Source organism: Nothoprocta perdicaria, unplaced genomic scaffold (assembly GCF_003342845.1).
Source record: "Nothoprocta perdicaria isolate Ctin4 unplaced genomic scaffold, notPer1 scaffold_32, whole genome shotgun sequence".
NCBI classification, from domain to species: domain Eukaryota; kingdom Metazoa; phylum Chordata; class Aves; order Tinamiformes; family Tinamidae; genus Nothoprocta; species Nothoprocta perdicaria.
The window spans coordinates 110,554-133,767 of NW_020455555.1; the positions used below are offsets into that span (position 1 = coordinate 110,554).

The window sequence follows — 23,214 nt, forward strand, 5'->3', positions numbered from 1 at the left end:
CCTGTGGAAACACCAGCAACACGGAGAGCAGGTTAGAGAGGGAAGGTAAYGAGATAGGGGCACGGCTACGTGCTCGCAGAATACGTGTGGAAGAGGTTGGTTGACTACGTTTCTTCTGATCTGTGGGGCATGGCGTTTAAGGTGAACAAATGGAATGGGTAGGAAGGATGTGTCTTTTACAAGTAACGTGTTTAGATGAGGTTTGGGAAGTGGCTGTTGAAGTGGATGCCAGGCAGCACCTACTGATGTGATGTGATCCCTTACCCAGGGGTTTGTCTGGGCGATGGAAGGAGAGGTGCAGGTTGGGCAGCGGGRCATGTTGAAAGCAGCCACCAGCAACGTGGGCTTTTCCAGTGGACTTTGCCCTGTTCTGTGTCTTTTGCCTGCGAGTCCATATCCACAGCTGGGCTTCAAATGAGCCGAGATTCTTTCTGCACCAGCATACTGAGCCCTTTAATGGCTGGGCCAATTTCTAGTCAACTGTAAGACTGCCTGTAGATTCCTGAGCAAAACAAATCTCTAACTGTAAATTAGATTTTCAGTTCTTTCAAACAGAAAAAGGGAGTTTTGCGTAAGAAGCATAAAATGTAGAGTAATACTTACTTTGCATTTCTTTACAGCAGCATTGCACAGTGGTTCTGCCATCCAGCCTTTCGCAGCGGGTGGACTTCCAGCTATTTCACTCTCTGATTTTTGTCATGGGTCTTGCCTCCTTCCCCTTAAAAGGAGGGGTGCAATGAATTACTATTCAGAACATATGGTTATTTCCACTGAAAATTCATGATGCTATCAGAATAAAATTTGACATGGATAGTTTTAGAAAGGCAAAGGTCGTAAGGAGCAGCAAGTAGCACAAATTCTGGGGTACCAGAGAGGAAGAAAGGCAGAATTTTGAATGCCAGATGCCAGGAGAAGAGGAGTAGGAAAAGAGTTGGAAGGGTTAAAAGAAAATGCAAACCAAAAAGGGCACTGACAGTTGTCCTGGAGGTAACTTTGATTATAATACACTGGAAAGTCCTTAAGAAGCAACATCAAGTATGGTATCAATAATGTTTACATTGCAGAATTAACTGCTGTAAAAATGGCATGCTAAAGAGTATTTCACAAAAGCATTTGGAATTTATTTGGGAATTGTGATGGTAGAAGAATTTTTTTTTTTTTTTGCTTGTGAATTACTATGTCAAGATAAAGAAAGGAACAGCACAGTCATATCTTGTCAGAATGATGAGTAAATCATTAACAATATATACTCAGTGTTGACTAAACTGATTGTTAAAATGTGACATAAAAATAAAAAGCCTGGCAACCATTCTGTTGGCACCTGAGATAAAATGGGCTGAACAGAATCCAASTTCTGAAAACTAGTAATAACCTAAGTTTGAGCTGATTTTAGTAATAATAATTCCCCACAGACCGATCTTGAAACAAGCTCTCTGAACACAAACATGTTTTCAGTAGCATTTGGGTTTTGTTCTTACTGGAAAATCAATGTTGCTACATGACTAAGCCGAACTTTATGTTCTTATTAATATATCTGAGTTTGTGGACACAGAGGTTATAAACACAAGGCATGTAAACTTTCAAGGCATTTTATTTTATTTTTCTCTAAACTATGAGATAAAAAAGTTTTTCTTAAAGTAAGACCTGCCAAAACAGAATAAAAATAATCCTCGATTTACTTCTGTGCAAAGTAATATGTAATTTGTTTGCTTTTTATTGGGAGTACTTTTTTTTTTTAGATGTGTCCTTTGCTGGTTCTAATAACTAATATGTACTAGATTTCTAGAGCTGTAACTTCAGAGGGCCCAAACCTCTTCGACTGTAGCTGCAGACACTGAAAAGGTTAAGGACTGTTTTCAGAAGGTCCTGTTGTGCCTTTGATGTCTCTGTTGTTGTGATACAACTATTCCTTCCTGGTGGTTCTCCTATAAACCATCAGGTGCCAGTGCAACTGTTCGGCGCTTTTGTTTGTGGGATGAAAATACTAAATTATTTTGCTTGGATTATCACTCTGTAAAAGCTGCTTTTCATGAATTACATGTGTTTTGCCGGTGAAATATGTTTGTGTATTTATTTATTTATTTTAGCCCTGAGACCACTTTCATTTCTCTTGGAAACCAGACTAAGAATAACATTTGTTCTTGAAAAATAGTATAATAAAAAAATGTATAAGCATTCTATAATTTTTTTAAACTAGCTGGAATCATGCGCAGTGACTTCTGATAGTGACAGTGACCTCCTAGCAATAAGATATTGAGGACTAAATTTTCACACGCTTGCGACTTGGAGCCTGAATTTTCAAAAGTGATTCAGTGTGAGCAGTGGATTTTGTTTTCTGTTGATGGTTGTTGAACCTCCTAGTTCCAAAAGCCATTAGAACATAGTGCAGTAGTATCATACATTTGTATTTAGATTACATTTTTAGTGAATATGGTTACCTAGAAGCCAGTTGAGTTTATGCACATTCTTTGTAAAGATATATACCAATTTCTCTTCTTAAAACATGAAGTGCTTTAATGGCAGATGTGCCGACTTCTTGATATAGGGTGTTTCTTCTCACTTTATTTACTCATAAGGATGACAAAGTCTGTGGGGTCGCATGTCTGGCCTTTCACCCGAGAATCAGGGAAAGTCTCCTGATGCTGTAGCCTGAGGTGCACGTGCAGTTACTGTGCAGTTAGTCAAGTTTGCCTTGCCCCCCAGCCCTGGCAGGGTGCGAGCTGTCATGGTTGCTGCCTTACGCACTGGCTGTGGTGCTTGGGACACGCACGTGATGCTCTCGTTTCTCCTGCTGCTGCTCGTGGCCACGTGTCACACTTGTGAGCGCTGAATGGGCTCGGTTTCAGCTGAGCTGCCTGTGCCCGTACCGGGCTACGCTGGCTAGGCTGGCTGCGTGTTTGCAATTTACTGCCAACTTCTCCTTTCTGGAAGGAGAACGATTTCCTCTTAGCACAGATGATGAAAGGAACCACTGTTCATATAAGGTGGAAATCCCCTTGGCTCTCACAATTTTATGTAGTGGAACCTACAACAAGTACAAAACCAGTACTTCAGCTTTTGGAGAAGTGGGGAAACTACTGTGGCACTAAAAGATCCTTTTTATTATTATTATTATTATTATTTTATTTTATTTCCTCACACCCCATCCAGCTACTTTGTTGTAGTGACTTATCGGAAAAGCCAAGAGAGCCAACCAGCACACACCGCTGGGTTCGGGGAGTATTTCCACACGGAGCCCAAGATGGCACTTGGGATTGGAAAATAATTACAGTAGTGATATCTCTGTTGAGCCATATTCCATGTTGGCATATTTATGATAGCATAAAAATTAATATCACAGCTATAGTTTTAAAATGCACAAATACTGTTTACTGTTGAGAGCGAGTGGTTATGATTTTTACTATTATCAAAGACCCATACATGCTGCAGGTTTAAAATTAGAAGTGCTACAGTTCCTGAGAAGCTATTAGAGTGCTGTAGAATAAAAGATACGGCTTATCTAGATAGGTTGTCATTAATATTTCTATCTGTGAACACAGAAAGCTGTATTTTTTGGTTGGAAGTGGCTGACTTTGGAAGGAGACACTTTTTTTTTTCCCCTCCCTCTATTTTTGACATATGTGAAGGTTTGATTTGGGTGGTTGGTAATAGATTATGTTTCTGACTATTGATGTTTAGTTTTGACGGAATTTTATTTTTAAGCAACGTCTAGGTCACTTCAACGTATGAAAATGACTTTTTTGTGCATGTGTGTCTGTGTCTCCTTGACCAGTGCTGGTTGGCTACTTGCAATTTATTGACTAGTGTCATTGATTCTGCTGTTAGCAAAAAGAAGCACAARTTCTAGGAAACGAGGAGGGAAAATCTATAGTTTAACAGTTTGTAATTCCAACAAGTTGAGGATTGTGAGCAGTTGGATAGCGAAAGATACCTTGGTTGGCAGGTAGGWAGTTGTCATGGTGTGGTTTTCAGTTAGTCTAATCTGTGGTGTTTTCTAGATACTGGAGACACTTCTTCAATGACTATTACAGACACAATGAGGTGCTACATACAACTTTGCTAGCAGATCCTGATCTGATAAGTACTGTCTTAGAACATGGAGATGTTATGAGATTTTATTTTAATCATTCATTATTTTTATTTTATTTTTTATTTTAGTTTTATTTTAAATCATTCATTTAGTAGTGAAGATTTTGGGGGAATGTTTAAATGTTTAACTTCCTTTGCATTGTTTCTATTTCACATATATTGAGATTAAAATCATGTTCACTTTCAGTTTTGCTTAAAGCAGGAAGAGGGAAGTAGCTTAAAAAAGCAGAATACCATTGCATGATGTCTGCTTTGTGACTTTCCAAGGCTGATCTTTGATTGCCCAATACAACTTGTTATATGTCTTGCTGGGAAACAAATTTTGTGCTCGAAACCACAGTCTGTATTTGAAAGTCACTTCTTTATTTTTGATAATAATGGCAACAGGATGGAAACCAAGTTTTCCAGTTAAGCAATATCAAAAACAGAATAAACCTATGAATGGATCAGGAAAATATACAGACTGTGATAACACCCTCTAAGGGCTTTCCTTTAAAAGGGAGCTCAGTTTTGCCGTGGCTTGCAGGCAAACGCCCACCCGAGGCAGGGAACAGGGCAGCTGTGTGGAGCACAGCGGGAATCCGGGCCGGAACGGGGTTCCTGTGCTGCTTTAGCTGGTGCTGCTCAGCGCCCTGGGCGGCACCGCTTGGAAGCTGGGCAGCAGCCTTGGCACGGCGCCGGGGCCAGAGGCCGGAGAGGGACACAGAGCCCGTGGARCTACCTGCGAGAATCGGAGCTTTAAGCACGGGACAAAGTGTCGCCTTCGTCCGCGCACAAGCAGGAGGGGTTACCTTGGTCCCTCTGGGTTTGCACTCTGAAGTGACCCTGCTCCGGAAACCGGGAGGCTTTGCAAGTCTTTGCTGGAGGTGCCATGCAGCAAAGACRACACAGGAGGTGGTATTTTAACCTTCAGCTTAATCTGTAGCTCTGTTTCATTCAAAAGCCAAACAAATTCATTGATTTTTTTTTTTTTCATGTAATATTAATGGTGTTTTTTGCAGGAAAGAGTTGGCGTAAATTGCCTTYATTAGAATGAGAGTGCTTCTCAGAAAGACACTAAGACAGACACAGGCCTTAGTTCCCCACTGGTAGGGGAGACCACAGCAGTTCCGTGGTCCTTTACAGAGAAAACTAGTGTTTGCTGACCCCATAATAATTGCAGAACATGCAGTAATGCATATRTACGTGAGGGTAGTTTAGATATATACTGGTATTAACAATAGGATAAAAGCACAGCTATGTTAAGCAATAAAACAATATAATCTTGGAAGTGTCTTAAGACATCAGTAGAGATCAAGTCCATTTTCTGAGTCTGCTGTAGATAAACTTGTGAGGTGTGGGGTGTTAGGTAAGTGTGGTCCGTGTCCCCTCTTTGTTTCTGGGCTGGCATTTGCTTGGTTGCAGTAGTACTGTCTTTTTTTTAATGGATCCTTGCAGAAGAGGAATATATATATATATATGTATATATTAATTATAGTTTCATCTTCATCCATATCCTAATAAATATCAGATTTTCTGTGCTTTCAGTACAGTGGAAATGGTGATTTAATTGGCAAGGCTGTGCTGTGTCTTACTGTTTCAGTGTACACAATTCTTTTTGATATCGAATATGGGGGTTTACTTATTTGTACCAGGTCTRCTGCTTTTTTGTGTGTTTAAAAGGATTTCCATTTGTAAGTCAGAAGGGGAAATTCTGGCTGCAGAGCTGCTGTACACTCTTCAGAAAATAGCCTCTTTGCTGGGGATTTCCTTGGTGATATGGCTTGGCACAGTCTCAGTGTTTGCAAGTTTTGAGCCAAATTTTCAGTGGACACTGTCTCCATTTTCAATCATCTTTCTTAGTCCAAATATTTATTCTCAGATCATGATGGAAGATTAAATTCCTCTTAAAAAAAAAAAGTGTAATCACTGGTAAATCACTTTATATTTGCATTCAAAATGAATCACCCTTTGTCTGCCTCTAAACATTCTCTGTTTTAAAAATTGAGTTAGAAGGCAATGTACTTGTTTTGGAGGGGGACGGGAGAGGGTGTCTTTTGCTTTATTCACATTCCAGTAATTTTTTATACCTTGACTKTTCAATGAGCTCAATCAATGTATGWGCTGATGCTTTTACCTATTATTGGTTGCCACAGTCCTGTATTTTCTGTTACCTTGCAATGTGTGTCCCAAAAATAGAATGAGGATCCTTAGAAGAGAATGAATTCTCAAACTGTGACCTCATGTGACCAAAAYGGAAGTTGTGGAAGAAATAACCGTTCTGAAACAAAACAAAACAGCAGCTCAACTGCAAAAACCCAGCCTGGAAAGCACCAATTTCCCCCATGAGTCTTAAGCAATTTCTTTGCTTACAGGCAATTCCAAACTTTCCAAACTTTGATATCAAAATAGTTTATGCAGTCACAACATGTGAGTTTCTGTAAAAGGTGCTTGAATGTGATAGTGTGTGGAAGGAGGTGAAGAGATTTGAGAGGTTTGCTTTATTCCAAGAAAAACGGCCATATGAAAGAGGGTGCAGGAATACTGGAAAAAAAGAGGATGGGGAGTGTTTGTTTAGACTGAAGTGAAGCAGAAGAGAATATCTTGGAAATGCAGATGAGAACTGCACACGTGTAGCCATGAGGAGCTGGACATGTGCTTTAAATTTGAGATTCTCTGTAAATATGTCCATAAAATACTGCCATTATGGTATAACAATCTTAGAAAATAAGCACCTATGTTTTGAAGCCAGGGCTGAGGGCCAGCAGGCTGTGAACTCTGCTTCTACAGTGAATCACTGCTCTTGTTTTTCTCAGTGTCATATAGTTTTCCTAGTAGTTGCAAAAGGCCAGTCTATGGAAAATTAACTTAAATGAATAAATAACSAGACAAACAAGATAAAAATCTAAACAACTTAGTTGTTATTCCATCTCACCCTATAGAAAATATACTGGGAATATTTCAACTGAAAGCTCCCATCAGATTTTTACCTTATGGCTGTGAATAATGTACAGAAGAGAGAACAATTAACCTATATGTTAAATTATCAGGATAAGGGAGATGAGAAAAGGCCTATCCTAAGGCACTTTGCCCTGAAAGACCAAGAGATGTGTTTAATTGGTCTTGTCCTTCTGTTTTGAGCACTTGCTTGAGTTTATTTTGCATCTTTATTTTTGCATTCCCTTGTTATATAATGCCAGGTTGAAGCATTCCTTGCTTTTATATTTTTGTTTCTGCATGAAATCATTAGAATGGAGCGGACCAGTGGGAACAGATGGAAAAAAGACAACTACTAATGTGCTGCTAACATGAACTAATGTTCCCGTTTGGCGTCGTGAAACTTCTTTCCTATTTCAAAAGGTCCCTAGAGCAGTAGAAGTAATAGCAGTAGATTTCAAAATAGTAATAGGAAACAAGAGCTGGGGCTGTGTTAGTTGGGGTCTGCATGGCGCTCTTTTCTCGTGTGTTTGAAAGTTTTATAGGCTTCCCTGGGAAATTAGTTGGGAAAATTTTGTTCCATATTATATGGGAAGTCAGCTTAGATGGTGCTTATCATCCCCTTTGACTGCCAAATCTTCGAACTGTTTTACCTGCAAGTGAAACCGATACCAGAGCCTAACAGCGGTTCTACCTGACCACTGATGGTCAAGGTAGCTTGGAAGATGTTAGTGAACTTGTTTCCTTTCCCTGTGGGTAAGTACCTRCATTAGCACAGAGCAAACACTGACAGCAGTGATGGGGTTGTTGTTGACTACCAAGTGCTGTGGCACAGTTGTGTGCCCAGAGAAGCAYACACTTCACTTCAGGGGTGAATGTGGAGGGGTCTTTCTTAGCTACTGCCCATATCTGTTTATTTGATGGAGAGTTTTAGTATCCCACACTGTACTTTGGCGTTTTTTTTGAACAGCAAGGATTGTACTGTGCCTCTAGYGCTTGGAGGCCAATGCTGGGTAACCCTGTTAGCTACCTCTTGTTAGACTGGATGGAAGGTTGTGGGCAAAGCTTTGGGAACTGATGGTGTGTTGAGCGCAATCTGCAGGCCAAAAGAACTACATCGTATAAGGGATCCCTGGGAGTGACAGACAGGGTAGTTTAGGATTTGATACTGATAGTTGTAGAGCCTTTCTCACCATGGAAATATCTCCACCTGTCCTAGTTTGCAGTTTGGAAAATTGGCAGCATGCATTTCTTGGAAAAACCTCTCATTTTTACTCCTCCCTAGCTGTGAGGAGGAAAAGATGTCCAAGATGCCTGATTAYTTTAGGCATATATTTTCATAATCCTTTTTTTGGATTGCACTCGGTATTTTAGTGTGAGGTTCATGGCAGTAATGTGCGATCCGGTTATACCGCTTCAAAAAGCAACCTTGATATTTGACCTTCGTCTATTTTTTATCAACTGGTATTGGTGGCCACATGAGTTGCCCAGCAAAAATGCRCCAAGTAACAGATTTATTAATGCCTCAGGCGCTATAGAGAAGCGGGTGCACCAGGTACACGACGTAGCACTTCTGGCTGCTCTGGCCCAGAATCTGTCAAGGACTAAAGTATATTTTAAGGCAAACTGTAATATAGTCGACTACAAAGCCACCATTAGAAAGGRCATTTTACTTTCAATCTGCAGATCTAAGAAGATGACAGTGTGTGAGATTCTCGGCTGGATTAAGTATGTTAGTTCCAGTAAAAATTGCATCAGCTGAAATGGGGTCTCGGCGCCATAGAATGCAATATAGGTAAAAAGAAGGGTGAGTCACTGGAGCTGCCTGTCATGTTCTCCCCTGTCAGAAACCTGCAGTGTGATTCTCACTTGGATGGATACAGATTTGCTCTGTCAGGGAAGCGGCTGAGCTGGATACAAGGAAAGTCTGATCCAAGAGCTGTGTAATGTTCTGGTTGTGTTGTAGTTCTTAGGTTTTTGCTCTGTAGAACCCAGATGACAACTGCCTTACATCCAGAATGATGTATGCAGTATTTAAAACATGACACAAAGTTACTCAGCAGTGCTCTAGTATTTATTATATCCCTTGCCTTTCAGGATAACAATAATTTAGGACCTTTCCTTCACAGACCATGAAAGGCTCCAAAAATATACTACTTTATTTTCCAAGTAAGGAACTTGGACTATCTGCTTAGTGAATTTTATGTGATGCCTTTCTGAGCTGATGCATAGCCAAATAAAGAATCCAGTTCCCCTGACATTCARTCCTGTGACCTATTTGGCTAATTTATTAGTACAAAACCCCCAAAGAAAACCAGAACAATGCTGTCCTTTTTGTGTGTGACCTTCCGTCTCTCTGTTGTGGATGCATATGGGAGAACTCTTTTTTTTTTTTTTATTTTCCCTGCAGATTTACAGTAGAACTGAATGTGTAGTTTGTACAAATGACTTGAAGTGCCTCCTAGCTTTCACTGAACTGAGGGGAGACTTCATAGCAAACGAACAAAAAAGTTTCACAAAGCTTATTCATAATTAATCATAGCTCTATGATGAGGAGGATGGTATTCTTATAGATAATTAACTCAGGCATATGAGCTCCTGAAAGTCTGATTATTATTCTGTATTTACAAGCCTGATTCAATTCCATCCTTGGAGGCTGGAGCCGGAATGGGTGCTTTGGAACAGTTTTCTTGATTTTTCTTAAGATGATAAGATGATCTTTTTTTCTTTTTCTTTTTCTTTTTTTTTTTTTCCTTCCTTGGATTGCTGGATGCTAAATCTGAATTACTAGTGGAAATCTTTTATCCTGTTTTTCATTTCTGTGATTGCTGTAGCATGTAGGGACACTAGCAGTCATTGTTCCCTTTATAGAACTTCTCTTCCTATTTTTTTTTTTAATTTCAGTATTATCTTTTCATGGTGTATGCCTCCCTTGGGAAGAATGTTCTATAGTTTATTTTTTAGATTAGATGCTTGCTGATTAAGTAGGTTTTTCATTTTGACTTTTGAATTGTGTGGACTACCTCATTTACTTGTTATCATTTATAAGTCTGCCATATAAACACATCTGCTTTTCCATCTATTTTATCCAATGAATGCATTCAATGTTTTTGTTGATGGAAATGCTTCAAGAACAGCATCAGAAAAATGGGGCCTGAAGGAGATCTTAGCTGTCACCTAAAATCCACCAAAGAGCAGATAGGCAATATTCTTGACATGCAGTTTTGAAAAGATTCTTTAAAGATTTCAATGAGAGAGAGAGGGATTATCATCATATTGCCTCTGCACTCTGATTTGTGTGTATGTTCTAAACAATGCAATTGCAGGAAAATACCCTCATAGGATCCTTTCCAGTATACTTCTCTTTTCCTGGGATACTTAGTGAGTTTTTACAGTTTGCAGTTCAAATCTGAATGCTGAATTGTGGCTGGCAAGACAACAGCAGGGAAAAGAATGGAATAATTAGCCCCACTGCCGTGCACGTACTCCTTGTCTCTCAGAGTTAACATTTGTTTTAAATGAATCTTACTGAGCTGCAATATTGACCCATATTGTGGTATACAACACCTACTGCTTACTGTGTTTCTCTTCTTGTATTCAAATATTTGCTAGTGGTTCTCTGGACCTGTCATGCATCGGTCCAACCTGAATTTCATCCCTTTTTTAAATATTAGTTAAGTTTTTGAATTTAAATGCCCTTTTTCAGAGTATGTCTTGGCAACATTCTTTTTTTTTCCCAGTGTGATTTATAGCAGTGTTGATGATAGAAATAGATCAGATAGAAAATCTGATGAAGATTTTCTGGCTGATTGTGCATCCTGTTTATGGTCAATATATGTAGAAAAAAATTCCTTTGGTTCCTTATGAGAATGTCCTCTGTGACAGAGCAAAGGACTGCGCCATCATTAAGGTATGTCATCTTTCTGCTCTGTCCTAGTCACTAGGCTATTTATCCCATTGAAAAAGAAAATTRGAGTGGTTTGACATGGTCTGTTCTTGGCAAATTTATGTTGGCTCTTTCTCATCACTTCATTATGCTTTAGTAGTGTACAAATTGCTTGTTTTCCTCCTGGGTTTTCCTGAACATTATAGTTGACATCCTTGTGTGTAATACAGGGAGTCCTTCCTTTTAAAATCCTGTGTTCATCTTTCCTTGGTAATCTGACATGGTGCCTTCCACGCTCTTTACTGGATACCAAATAGAAGCATTAAGGAACTGGCACAAGTGGAATCCTGGAGAACTAATTACATATCTATTCTCATGAGCTTCCCATCTAAATATTGCAGCTATTAGAGGATTAATTAGCTTGAACAAACATCAGATGTTTACAGCTAAGTGATTTTTCAGCTTTACATCACATGCAATGCTGTTATGCTGGATTTGGTGTGATTTTTGCACAAGAATTTCAGCAACAGCGACATACCCTTGGTAGAGTGCAGTTAGTTTTCAGGAAAATTTTTGGGCTATTTTTGCACCAACTTACTAAGTTATTCAGGCTGTTTTATGCATGTTCCAGCCTGTCCCAGATATCCACTTCAGTCTGCTCAACAGCTCCTAAAAGAAGCATGTCGGCAGTTTACTTTGCCAGCAGTTGTTCAACTGTGTTGCAGTATGTTTGACAGAAATGGTAGCAATGAAAACTGATGCTGAGCCACTTGCCTTGCYTGTACCAAAGGAATGTAACAGAATAAAGAGCAAATAAATGTATATTTGTATCCATATTTACATCATATATGCACAGTATACATTGCAGTATTTTGCATCCTTTCTAAGGTACTCATGTGCAAGAATAGTGTTCAGTGGTTTGAAAGGTTTGATTGTTTCATTGAATTTGAAGAGATTATTCAGAAGCTAAGTGTTTAGGCATACTTGTAAGCAGTTGCAGAAAGGTATTTTGTTTCCATCATTATTTCCAGCMAATCTGTTAGATTTCTTGGGAGCACCACTAAAAATCCAGTCAATGCTCCTTCAAGGAGCAAAACCCTTGGAGTTCCCTTGTACCTGCTCATGGTACCCTGATCTGTGAACTGATAGGTTGTCTTACCACTYCCCCGTGACTACCAGCTGTGCTCCTTACTCCTCAAAAATATCAATTTTGGTTTATCTCGGGTGTGCTGATTATGATGAATGTTCCTCTGACTGCATTAGTTTAGCAAAAATGTTAAGTATTCATTCTCTGGATATAAACCTATTTGAGTTACATTTGTAGAAAGAATTCATCTGTGTCTTTTAATGTCAGCTCTACTTTAGAAAAGAATTTGTAGACAGGAGCTCTCAGCTTTCATCCCAGCACCTTATAAGCCAGCTGTGAAAAAGCTTGTCCTGAATAAAGGCAAGTGTGATTTATCATTCAGAACTTGTGTTTTTAGGTAGTCCCTATCAGCCAAGGACAGATGGTCTGTTGCTTCCAAAGAGAAAACTATTTGCACTGAATATTGAAGCATTGCAATGGGGAATCTGATTCAGAAATGTTAACGAGTTGTTCTGATATTTAATTTCTTGCATTTGTTTTTTTTTTTCTTGGATTAGATCTCATTTTAAAGTTATTAGGGGGATTTCTGTTGATTTCAAGGGAAATTTAATCAGATTTCTTGTACACAGRTCCCGTTAAAGTTCACAAATTCAGCAGGATTGTTGTGGATTAGAAGTAATTGTCATCAGCCTACTGCAAGCGGGGAGTCCTTGACCTGCTACTTTGATTTAATGACAGACAATCTCTGTTCTGTTGACTAACGTTTTCCTCTTAAGGGAAATTATGAACATTGTTCATAACAGATGCATGATAACCTGTGGGCATGGAGTTTGTAATATAATTCCAGTTTCCAAAGAGAGGAGGACTGCAATTAAGGAATTTTACTGGGCTGCTATTTTTTCTCCAGGACTAACAGAAATAAACAGGGTCCCCATTATTTAAACATTGAAAATAATTTTGAGTGAACTAGGAATCCAACTATCAGTACAGGTGCAGGTAGGCCCTTCAGCAGGTGTCTGGGGGAAGTGGCCGGGGAGCCTGCAGCAGCTTTCAGGTTTGCACATTACAATGCCTTGGAACTGTGCTGACGGAGAGGAAGCTTGTGCCTCCTCTAGTAAATAGGCTCTGGTATTTTTTGAGTGTAAAGTGATATTCTGTAACATTATTAGGCTTTGTTTTTATTGCCACTTAATTCTGATCCCACTATTCTGCATGTTCAGACCTTAATTTACTTTTTTGTGTTGTGTATTCTTTGTGTAGTAAAGCTTTTTTAATTATATAGGTAAATGTTTCTGCTTCTTTGTCAACTTAGCAGGGAGGCATTCTTTATTTGGAGATTCTTGCAATCTATTTTGTTGGTGTTTGCTTATTTAAATATTCTTGCTGGAAACTTTATATTTTGTTTCTGCTAAGTTTATCTAGCCATTATGACAATTTTTACTTTACTGATTCAACTGCARGAGACCTTGCTCACTGTGATGTAGTAATGATGACCTTTAAAGGCAGAAGTGATTGTTTAATAAATTGATTTTTAATTTCTTTTTAGACTGATAGCTTGGCTCATCAAGACTGTTCTTTAYCCACGAGCACAGCAGCATTGGGTTTAGTCACTCTCAGCAATTTTGTTGCTTTTATGTTGTTCTTTTAATGTGCTGAAGAAGCCAAAAAGAAAGAAGGGATTGCTGAAATAGCTGTCACTTCCAAAAGCAGGAGATGGAGTGAATAGATTCAACTAAAGCATTTACTTCTCTATGGTTTAAACGTRTACTTACAGTTCTGACTTGGGATATTAGACTCATCTCAACTGCTGTCCATTTATCTTAACTGATGGCAAAAGTGCAGTGCAGCTTGGAGCTCTCATCGGAGAGTTAGGAAGGGTTTTGTGTGGTGAATGGGAATCTCTGTTGCCCAAGTAATGCAATCAGTGTGTTAGCTAAAATGTGCAGTGTTTCACTTCTGTGTATTGCCTTGATGATTTGTGGCTTAATAATAATACTAATTTCAAAAACCACTGCTACTAGTTATAAAAAATAGCAACTCCATCCAAATGCAGCAGGCTGGTAATGGTCTTTCTCCCTGCCTTACCGTTGCTGTGTGTGATAGGTCAGTACTGTAGTCTAACTAGTTTTGTTAAAGTTACGTGGATATTGATATAGGTATATATGAATTACGTTATTTACAATATTTTTGAGAGCTCAATGCTTGTCTTAATCCCATTTAGATCAACTAATTCTACTTTGGTTTTGTATATTGCCTTTATATATGAACAGATGATGATGATGATCATAATGTAGGCAGAGCAGAGTGGTTACAAAGCTGTTTGTATTCCAGTAGTCATTCAGAAATATATTTTGAAATGAGGACTGTAACTATTGTTCAAATATCTAGCAATAAATTAATCTTATAGGGCTATGCACAACTTCAACACTTGAAGTAAACAACAGCTTTGGCTTGACTGGCTTTTTTCGAGCAGATTTTGGATTGTTTTAAGGGAAGATACAGTCCTATCTTTCACTCACAGCTGGTCTGCAGAAAGAAATGAAGCAACATTTGGTCTAGGGAGTACAAAAACCCACAGAACAGGGAAAGATAAGGAATGTCTTTCTCTTTGAAGCTGATACTATTTGCCTTTTGAGGACTATCACACTGGTGCTGTTAGTAGTCTTTGATTGCAAGATTTCTATCATGTAGAAATCAAGTTGAATATATGAAATTTTTGTGTGCTACACATAGAAGGGCAAAGAGTGAAGCAATGAAATCCCCAAATCCTGTAGAGAAAAAAAACCTGCAGCCAGAATTTGAACTCTGATAATTYAAAAATGTTACAAGGTCTGTTTCAATTAAGGGAATTAGATTTTTTTTAATCATCTCAGTTTGACTTTGCAATTATTCTGCAGGAATTGTATGTGTTGTTTATAGAATGGTTATWATTTGTCCTCGAGTTCTATTCTTTCCTTAGTCTTCTAAAACTTATACTCTGTGCATTTAGTATATAGACTACCAACTCAACCATGTGTATGTAATGTGTATTTCATTAGTAAARCTTAGAATAGTCAAGTTAAATATGTGCTTTTTGCTTATGATGTATCCAGAAAACCTGCGCTTTCTTTTACTGTGAGGGTATTTTGCTTCATTAATGCATTGCTGCAGTGCCTATTTTGAGATTTTGCAATGAGTAAGGAATGGTAGGTCTCACTAAACATGCATCGCGTTACACGTTTGCTGACTCAGTGAATAAAYGGCTGAAAGCAGACGGGCTCGCTTGGAAGTGCCTATTTTGGGCACTGCCAGGAGAGAAACCTTCCCTCGTTGTCTTYGTGACAGACCTCTGGTTAGAGCTGTTGCAGAAACTCAGCTTTCTTCCTCTCTCCTCTGGTCCCTGTGCCTGTGGGATGGGTAGAAGGAGAGAGAGGACATTCCCAGAAACATGGGGCTATTCTAGCCCTTACCACTCTCACAAGAAGCAGATGCAGGCATTGCCTTTTCCCTATATCCTGTACTTATCAGCACAGAAGAGGAAAGTGAACCTTGGGAGTTCAGGAAGGATAGAGGTAGGAAAAGGTGCTGGTGTGGAGCACTCTGTAGGATCTGGCCAGCAGAAGCACTGCAGGACACAGCTTGCATGATTATAGACAGAGATACTTGGGATTTCTGCAGAGTACTTCAGATCATTCAGTGGCATCACTGGACTTTGTGAGAAAACTATTTGCTTTTTGGCTGTTCACTTGGCTTTCAGTCAGCTTACCACGTTGAAATGGCTTGGTGAAGAATGTGGTCCATGCTGGGAAGTGACCCAATGTGTAAAATAGATGGCCAGGAGCAACTGAGGTGGAACTGCCAGTCCCAGCTATCATGCAGGCTTGGGCTGCTGTGCAGCTGCAGGCTCAGAGACTGCCACAGATGCTCACCCCTTCTGAATGTAAATGTCCAGACTGAACCAACACCTCCACCTTTGTCATTTAAAGTCAGAGGCCTCTTTTGCATATTCAGGCCCGGGAGGCTTGATGAGGGTTGTACTGGAAAGCTGTAAAAAAGCTGTGAGCAGAGCTGCCAGATCCCTCACCCTRTGTGCATTTCTTCCTCCCCTGCTCCCACTGCTTTTGGGACCATAAGCAATGTGTCCTAGTTGTATTTTGCCATGAGTTTTCCAGACAGGAGTTTTTGTTGTCTTTGGCTAGCAAAAACAAGTGCTGTAAATTTTATCAGTGAATACGTTAGCAATTCAACAGCTCACATAAAAAGGCAGTTTGACAAAGTTAATATAGTGAGGCTTTTCACAGAATGCGATAGTCATTAAAATAAGATAACCAGCCATCTTCAGGGGTCTGTATTGAGAACTTTCTATTTTTGGTCATCATAAAGTAGGACTGAAATTTAATGATTTATCTCAAATCCCTCCCTTGCCTGAGCGTTGAGTTCAGTACATTCATCTTGGTGTGACTTCTGGTGCAGTAAGTGTGTGCTGTGGAAATGTGGGTAATGAATATTAGTATTTCTAGTTCTCTCCTAATGTTCCATTCAGCTTTTAATCCWCAGTGTTCTTCTCCAGCTGCACCGAGTTACACCTACATAATTCATGTATATGTGCAATAATCCTAATGGTTTATTGATTTCCTCCTGCAGCTCTCTTTCTCACTTCGTAACTGTCACTGTGAATATATTTTACTTGGAGCCTCTGAAAGTCAAATAGCTGACTTCACTGTTACATGTGTTTGATTTTTGGCTGCCTAATAGGATTGGCCATGGTTTGGAGCACATTTTCCCTTCCGTTCAGGGGGATGAGATAGACATTCTTACTTATCACATTAAAATAAGCTAAGACATTTAGACTGATTTTAATCCTTCTAACTACTTTCAAATACAAGAATTGTCCAGCTGTCACTTTGCAAATTAACGGGAGAAAATACTCTATGGTTTCACAGTGAGACATTTTACAGCCTGTGTTGGAAATGCTATTTGCTATTTCCCATGCATTTCTATATGTCCTTTCTACCTGAGCAGGCTTGCTGGGGCACCAGTGGGCTGACTCATTTGTGAGTGGAAATGTGTCCCTCTAATAACGGGCTGAGGAAGACACTTCCTCACAGTTTCAGCAGCAAGGCTGAGGAGCTAATCTCAAGTTTAGAGGTAATCCTGTCAGATCAGCGGGAGGGCAGCATCTGTGAGGGAAACTTGCCCTTAGGATGCCTGTGCTCTCTCTGTCATTTAGATAAACAGGCCGCTGTGTTTGCAATAGCTGTCACCCTGTCATTTCCTATAGCTATTGACATCCACTTTAAGGCATAATAAAGAATTATTCTCATTAGCTCTGGAAAAGTCAATAGGTATAAACAAGAATTGCAAGATTATCTTATTTGTTTTGTTTTTAGTAATGTATATAATAGAACTGCTGATAATTTTGTGTAGTGGGGTTGATGGGAATTTCTAGTGCATCCAAAGGAAACTCTGGCAGGAATACTGGCCATACTTTTGGGTGTTCATTGCTCTGCAAAGACCTTCCACAAGCTCCTCTGAAAGGATTTTGTACAGAGCTGAGGTGAACATGGTCTGTAAACAGTCTCTCACTGAGAGCAATGTCACGCTTAGTTTTATTAATTATGAATTTCCCATAAAAAAAAACAGGCTCTGTGATTTTAATATTAAGCTCTGTGAAGGGAGCCATAAAACTAGTCGCATGGTTACAGCGTGTGGATAGTTTAACCCCTTTTTTGTCTAGAGCTTTTAGAGCCAGCACAATTGGAAGGTGATACCAATTATTTTAAATGATGTTTGCAATTTGGAGGGACTGTGTTTTGCCAAGCTACATGAATATGTACTGACAATATAATGTGTTGGTTGAACCAGGCGCTATTCAGCATATAATTTTGGCTTGGTGAATCATTATGTTTTGCTAAAAGCTTGCAACAACCATCCTGCTCCAAAGCATTGAGGCAGTGTCTGGAGGCCTCCATCTCCATTAAGTCAAATTCTATTACAAATGAATCCCTAATGACAGGCATTTTGCTGTGGACTAGATAATGTGCTTCCCCTGCCAGGCGTTTCAGTTCTACAGAGAGGGCACTTTATGGTAAATAAAGGTTATGTGAATTAATGTGATGTGGGAGAGGTTTAAAAATCTATAACTGAGCCCTCCTTGTTACTTCCATCAGCAAATGCTTTGACTGGAAATTGTGTAGATTAATTCACCAAACACCAGAGCCATATGGCAGTGATAAAGCTTAGCACGTGCGCTGCAAGTTGCACACACAAAGCAGTAATTTGAATTGAGAGATACGGCAGAAGTCATAAATCTTAAAAAATAAAAAATTGTGGCTGCATTTTAGGGTGCTTTTATTTTCTCATATATAATTTATGGGGAAAAAATACAATGGAGAGGTGTAATATATGTGTTAAATCTAATGCTGTTTGTGTAACTATGTAAAAGCTGAATGAAAAGAGATGCTCACAATTTAAATGTGAACTGCTTGGTATTTCACAGTGTTAATGTACTTTGAAATACTTGGGAATTTGGAAGAATCCTACACTTTCTTGCAGGCCAGTGTTAGAAAAGAAACTAGCTTTTTTTGCTTTAAAGTCTCTGGCTTGTTTTCATTCACAGTAAGCAGTAAAAATGAAGCCTTACAAAAAGGAAAATGCATTAACCATCGTTGCACTTTAACTTCCTTATCTATTAAACACTTCAGATTATGGTGTTTTCTTAGTCATCAGAGGAAAAGAGAACACCAAAAACCACAATGCTATTTTAAGGTCTTAAAGTTATAGCAAAGTTTCATTAGGATTTGAGCCTCACTACTCTCCTTTGAATAATCTCAGTTAAAGCTAGGGTTTAGATCCTATAAGTTTCTTGAAAATATTTTTTGCTGCACCTGCTAATAATAGAAGAGGAGGCTTCTCTCGAGAGATTACCTGGGTCAGCACCTYGTGCTGAGCAAAATCAGGCCTGCCTGCACCGTTCCTGGTGATATTTTTCTAAACTATTGGCAAGTGCTGAGAAAGCACAGCGCTAAGTAAGATTGTGTAGCATCTTTGTGTTATTAAGGATTGCTTTGTGTAAGGATCACTTTTCTCTCCTCATTTTCCTCATTCCGCCTCCGTCCTGTGGTGGGTTCATTCCTGCGCTCTGCAAAGCTGTATCCTTGTGGAGACCCAGGCAGCCCCGTCAAGGGGGCTCCTGCTCCCTTCAAGGGGCTCGGAACACGCCAACATTTTTGCCGTGTTTGACTCCTTTATTTATATTTATACTCCTTGCTGCAAATAGAGATCTTCTTTTTTTTTTTTTTTTTTTTTTTTTTTTTTTCCCAACCTCCTTTCTGCATCCCTTTCCACTGTACCTGTGGGCACTGAGCTTAATTAACACCGTGCAGTTTTTTGTAAACCTTTCTGGCAAACGAAGCGTGGTGCTTTCTAAACGACACGCTGCAGCTGGATTCGGCAGAGCCTCCCTTCAGCTGCTCCCCTCGGGACACTGTGGGCCGTCTGAACAACTCTAGGCTAAGCACAGACTCTCTTTTGAACATATTGAAAAGAATGGCATAACTACCTCTTCTGTCTCATATATGAGGTACAATATTCTTTTTATCACCTACCAGAACTGCTTTTATTATTTGTGCAAGTGTCACAGCTGACTCAACCTGCAGTTCCTATTAGYGCCCTGGTACTTTTCAGCAGTGCTGCTGCTGTGTAGGCTGACGAGACTGTAAGTTCTTAGTTCTCCTCCTTAATGCTTTAAAAAAGGGATGCAATGTGTCKTTCTTCAGCGTACAGCACGGGGCGTTCTTGGCATCCTACATGTGCAGAGTTCAGGGGTGGCATCGGTTGATCATTGAGGAGCTGCGGGGTGAACTTCAATCTTATCTATATCATCTGAATAGCCTTCAAGTCACCTTCTCCCTGCCCTCCCATATGTTCSCTCTGCTAACTTGACCAGAGTTAACTTTTTCCAGGATTTGAATAGTGATTCTTCTATTTTTTAAACAGAAATTATCGGCTTTATGACTATAGCACTAACCATTCCCTTAGTAGAAACTGTTTGCTAAAGGAGTCCACTGGGCACAAACATCCTTCATAACCCTATATTCTGCTAAGTTATTTTTGGAAAGCGGCTTTCCAAGCTCTCTGTTGTTGCTATAGTCACTACTGGTTTCTGGAGGAATGCATTTATTTATTTGCTTACTTACATTTAACCACAGCGTCTTGGACAAGTTTCTAAAAATTGCTCAATTCTCTTTTTAAAAAAATTGCTCAATTTTTTCTAGTGAGTCTTTGGCCCCATTGACTTGTTAAGCAAACTGTGGTTTGTAACAGGAACAAGACTTTTAAATAGATTAATTTCACAGAAATGTCTCACATCTATTTCAAGTGAATGTTTTGTCTCATCTGCAGGAAATCTTTTCCCCTATAGATGCCCTTGAGAAAGTGCACCTATTCTAAGAGTTGGATGGGGATATTGGTGTTCTTTCCAGAATTTTTGAAGCCTGTTGAACATCCTGCCATTTACTCACAGATATGATCTTTAATCAAAGATGTGGGTGAATATTATGTTTACTGAGTTGCCTTGAAGAGCTCCCTGTAGCTGAGATGGGGTGTTTTCCATGTGCAGGTCAGCTGCCTGTATAGGTTGCAGTTCGAAGTGACCACTSTTACTGATGTAAAATGTTACTGGTTGTGTCAGCTGAGCCTGAATGGATAGAGGTTGTTACAGAGGCTGTTAAAACTGGTATCTTTGTTGCGAGATTAAGCAGCGGAGGCAAAGACCACGTAGCCCTTGAAACTCTCGAGCTCTGTTACCATTTACAAAGGCGATCCTCTTAAGCTTGGTTACATTTGTTTTACAAAGTACCTCAAATATTATCTTGGTTCCTATCCAGGTTTGTCCTGCCAAGGGCTGAAGAAATTCAGTCCTATTGCTTCCAGTGGAGAACTGCGTTAATAGCAAAAGTACCTAACGTGTGTCCTTTTGTTTTTTAATTTTGTAATGTGATAACCTCAGCCTTTCTGGACTTGTAGAGGAAAAGGCTAATATAAAAAATAATTTATATTTTTTTTAAATATAAATTATTTAAATATAATTTAAAAGTTCTCGCTTGGAGGTTCATAAGCTATTACTAGTGGGAATATATTCTATTAGCAAACACTTCCTTAATTTTGCTGCTTGATACAAAAATTGCTCTTAATATGTTTAACATTGTTGCTCTCCTTCCCTTGAAACACCCAGTCACCCCAATGTTATTGATACYGTATATCATAGACTGACTCTGTGTTACACTGTTTGTTTGGGAAATATCCACTGTGTCTGCACTAGTGAAACATAATTTATCTTGATTAGGGTACTAGAATTCCGTGCCTGAGGGATAAAATATCTTGGATCATTGGACTCCAGAGAATTTCCTATCCTTTCACAATTTCAGCTATGTAAACATATCTTCCACAAGCTTCCAGTATCTAAATATTTTTAAAGTAGTTCTACGATGCCAGTAAGCAAACAAACAGAAAATGAAATATGTATAATTTGCAGCCTTAAACTCAGCTAGCAGGACCAGACTGGGGCTTGGAAGAATTGTTCTAGTCTGAGGAGCTCGACTGCTCTCCTATTTATTTAAAAGGCGTTTGTGACCCATCTTACAGCTACCTGTACCCCTTTGGCTGCTCCACGTTTATTTCTCCATAGTTGGTGAATGCCGGAGAGCTGCACGTCTTTCTGTGGCACCGAGAAGCCAAGAGCCCAGGAGAAAAGCCTTCATTTGCTAAGAAGTTCCCCCAAGATCAGAGAAATGCTGGTTAAGGAAAACTTAGGAAGCTACTTAGATTGCTGTCATAGGTTCAGGAACATTAAGACATCATCGAGTCAAAAGTGAACCAGTCTGATGAGCAAATCCAGGCCAGTGCCTGTGCAGTTGAAGTGGCCCTGTGAGCCGACTGGCGTGGGTGCAGCTCACTGCCAAAGCACAACCAGCTGAGCTGTCCCCTGCCTAAAAAGGTGGATTAACTGTCTCATGTAAAACAAAAACAACAAAAAAATCGCCCCCCACACACACCCCAAGCACAAACTAATCGCATTGGAGCCTTCTGCTCAAAGCTTTTTCACTAGGAAATCCAGATTTGGATATAAGAAAGCGTTTAGCAATGTCTGTTGTCATTTTTTCTTTCCCTCTATATTTTGAAGTGGTTAAAAGGCTCTGAAAATGAAATAGTACTTTTACAGCAAAAAATATTTTGTTTTATTTTTATTTTAYATTTCAATTCTGAGACTTTTTAAATTTTTTCAATTTYGGTCGTTTCAAAGTTTTAAGATTTTTGAAATTTCCGAAAGCGCAAAAATATTTAATTTCAGTTTAAGCAAATACTTGAACAATTTGACTTCCTTAAATGAATGAATACAGAATTCAGGTATTTGTACAGGTCATTTCAGCCAAGTTTTGCCACATGTCGTGTGACTTACAGAAAAGCCAGGAACAGCATCAAAAGGAGGAGTTTAGAATTTGTTCATCAAAATTATTCCACTTTTGTCTTTTGAAGACTTTATTTCTCTTTACAAAAATAAAGGGTGCTGACCAAGAATCTATATACTGTTAGCACCTGGAACTCCTCCTGGTCTCCCATCAACATATTAAATATTTTGGGTCACAAAGTGTTGTTCTATAAAATACTTCCCCCCCCCCCCCTTTTTCTCCCAGTTTCTTGAGCAGTTCTCTTTCAGTTTCTTTAAATTGGGAGTGACTTGACAATTTTGATTTCTCTCCCAGAGAGCAGTTATTTCTGTTAAAAAAGGCCTAAACCATTGGATAAAGTATTTGGCAAAAGAAGGAATTAAAAAGTACTGTAACTAATGCCTTCAAAAGCTTATATAATCGACTACTTTTTCCTTTTCTTTCTCACATTAATTCTTGCTGCCTTAAAAGCAATGCAGAAAACATACAACACAGCAAAAGCTTTCAGAGCAGGAGAGGAGAGAATTAGAGCTATTTGAAACCTATGGGGAGATTCAGAGATACTCTGCTGACTTGTTCTTCGTGGGCAGTATTTTTAATTCCAACCCAGTAAGGTAGAGGAGAGCTTTGAAGAAAAGAGCTGAGAGAGGAGGATTTTCGGAGAGAATCCTAGGATTTAGTAGGTCATGGAAGTTCAGAATGATTTCAGTGTTTCTGATTCTACAAAGAGACTCTAAAAAGTTAGGGACAAAGATGACCTGAAGCGTAAAGATATGCTTAAAATGGRACAGCAGTAATTGAAAATGGCG

At 39.2% G+C, this 23,214-nt stretch overlaps 1 protein-coding gene across 2 annotated transcripts in view; it reads right to left on the reverse strand.

The window, feature by feature from the left end:
* The window catches only part of RASGEF1A (RasGEF domain family member 1A), a 147,111-nt gene that overhangs the window by 48,492 nt on the left and 75,405 nt on the right, over nucleotides 1–23,214 (reverse strand). The window contains exon 2 of one of the 2 annotated variants that reach the window (XM_026043047.1): nucleotides 604–718. The exons of the other annotated variant lie outside the window; for it this stretch is intronic. Within the exon in view, the coding sequence (XP_025898832.1) occupies nucleotides 604–645 (42 nt within the window). The 5' untranslated portion in view covers nucleotides 646–718. The remainder of the gene's footprint in view (nucleotides 1–603; nucleotides 719–23,214) is intronic. 2 annotated transcript variants of the gene reach the window in all.